Here is a 2628-nt window from a genome sequence, read left to right as displayed (position 1 = left end):
CCCTCTCTCTATTCCCCATCTCTCTCTGTATTGCTCTGTGCAGCCTGTCTTTCCTGCTTCTCTGCTATCTCTCCACCGGTGATGGCATCAGTCTTTCTGGTGAGCCACTTTGTGAGGTGTGTGTGTGAGTGTGTGTGTGTGTGTGTGGGGGGGGGGGGTCCTTTTTATACCAATATCAGTGTAATAGTTGATTCACGATGTATCACGACTCTTTAATGATAAATGGCAACATCATTCTGCCCCCCCCTCCCCTCAGTGTGTTTGGGCGCTACTATTCTGAGTTAGCGTCATAGTAGACCTACAGTGTTCCCAGACACTTCAATGTCTGAATCAATGTTCATCTCCATAAATTATTGTCGACAGCGGGTCAATCATATAAACCCCATGTCCCCTCCTCCTCCCACCCCTTTCCCACTCTAATGTAGAGAACGGACTACCATCTGTGACAATCCCTGGAGCCCTGAATGACGACCTTTGGTTCAACGTGACGCTCGGCCAACCTCTGACCCTCACGCTCAACGGCTCCGACCCGGACGGTGATCTGCTGGGCTTTCGCTTGATGGGAGACCACCCTGACGTTATGGTGGACAACGCAACAGGAAAGGTGACGTTTCCAGCAGATTTTGACTACGCCAACGTCAGCACTGTCGGGTGAGATGTTTTTCTTTTATTAGTAGAGGTTTTACTTTTACGGCACTCGAAACTGCATAAGGTCACATGAGGGCTAAGGGGTGGATGTTGCATAAGGTCACATGAGCGCCACGAGGTGGGTGTCAACAGAGAAGTCCTTACAGAGAATCAGATCAGACTTACTCTGCCCACCTCTCTAGCTTCAACAGCACAAAGTCTGCTTCGACTATCAAGGCACCCCGGAAATAGCGGGTCACAAGAGTGTGACAAACATACAAAAAAGTAGAGGAAAAATGATGATAGTAAGGATTAGGAAAGAAAAAGCAGCAGTTCCCTGTTGCGGGTCAGGCAAAGTTATGAGCATGACATTGATGAATCAGCCCATTTACATTGTAATTTACAATTACAATTCTACTGTGCATAAGAACTCGAGATGTTAATGTCCCCCCTTTGGGAATGGCCTAAAGACACTTCAGTCAGTAGCACCGTCGCGGGGGTACGGGTGAGACGAGACAGTCGAAGGCTGTGACAACGTTCCCGCTACTTCTCTCCTTTTGACAGGAAGGGTCGAAGCAGCCCGCTTCTTAAATAAGCTAAATTTATTGTGGCGTTGGGGGTTTTAACATCTTCGAATACAAATAATGCGGAACTGTATTTTGTTTCATTTCAGTATTTATATTTGTATCTTTCATCTATATTTTTGTCATTATTGATTTATTATGGTAATTATTTTTGCTGCCTTATCCAACATTTTTGTATGGAGTGGGAGGAAGGGAAAAAGGGGCGGTAGGTGGGGTGGCGGGCTGAACTCTATAGCATGATAACCGCCGAGAGCTACCTGTTTTCCTAAAATTTCAGTATTTCAGATGCTATGATAATTATCTTATTTGTATGTGAAAGTCAAAGATAACATGGATTTTTTTTTTAATGTGGGTGTATTTACACAGTTTAGATGATTTGGGAGACGAATTTCTGACATGTCTGCCAGTGCTGAGAGGGATACAACATCTTAGCAGAAAGACTGAGATACACAATAAGCATATTTTCTCCCCACTTAATAATTGAGCTCTGGTCTCCTGCTTGCAACAGAGAAGCGCCTACCTTCCCACCACAGACGTCGGTGACAAAAGAACGTTAAACGTGAATAGAGTGAGATTTTAACACCAAGAAGAAACAGAGAAAGGATAGGAATAACAATGTTTCAATCCAATTATTTCTAGTATGCAATTATTATTCCCCCTTTAGCTGTCGTCTCCAGCTCGAACTCCACCTCTTAGGCTTGTGTTTTTGAAAGTATACACATCATGATATAGATTGCTAAAAACTATCGCTCATATGAAATGAGATACAAAACCGAGATGAAAATAATTTGCTTGTTTAAAAAAATAAATTTGTCCTAATGAATATCTTCCTGAACAGTTCGTTTTTTTGGGGGTGGGGGTAAGGCGGGGTGGGGGTGGAGGTTGATTTAAGATGAATGTATCCAATTGGTTAGTGTAAAATTGTCCTATGAAAGCTCCATCTTAATCTCAGCACCAGACGTCTCTTAAACAGACAAAGCAACTTAAATATTATTATCTCCCGCTTGTCTTGAGTGATGTGGTTTGCATCTTCTTTCATGTCAAACATCTACTGTTCTCTTCTCTCCTCCTACTTCTTTTTGTATGTTATTTCCAAGTAACACCTCTAATCTTCAGTACTTATTGGCCTATTTGTGTTGCAAGTATCGTAAAACTCTTTTCAAAACTAAACTAAAGAAAAGGTCTTGGTTCAGTAGGCTTGGGACAGATCCACTGCCCCCTCTGATTAGCAGTCCCCCCTTCCTGCTTAATTGCCCTGTTTGGCATCATTAATTAATTTCAGGATTCTCAAATACACTTATGTCAAATTCTATCCATATCTAGGTTGTTTAGCCAGACGAATAAACTTTATATCTTCTTCCCCCCTCCCCTCCCCCACCATCTGCCCCCACCCTCTTTCTCTTCTTCTCTTTGCCTC

The 2628-nt window shown here is 42.9% G+C and overlaps 1 protein-coding gene across 1 annotated transcript in view; it reads left to right on the top strand.

Moving 5' to 3' along the window:
• The window catches only part of LOC101863358, a gene marked incomplete at both ends in the record, with an annotated part of 70737 nt that overhangs the window by 10650 nt on the left and 57459 nt on the right, over nucleotides 1-2628 (top strand). The window contains 1 exon segment of the mRNA XM_013085214.2: nucleotides 426-651. Coding sequence (XP_012940668.2) covers nucleotides 426-651 — 226 coding nt within the window.

This window comes from Aplysia californica, unplaced genomic scaffold, assembly GCF_000002075.1.
Source record: "Aplysia californica isolate F4 #8 unplaced genomic scaffold, AplCal3.0 scaffold00357, whole genome shotgun sequence".
NCBI classification, from domain to species: Eukaryota; Metazoa; Mollusca; class Gastropoda; order Aplysiida; family Aplysiidae; genus Aplysia; species Aplysia californica.
This window is presented reverse-complemented; position numbering and strand designations above follow the sequence as displayed.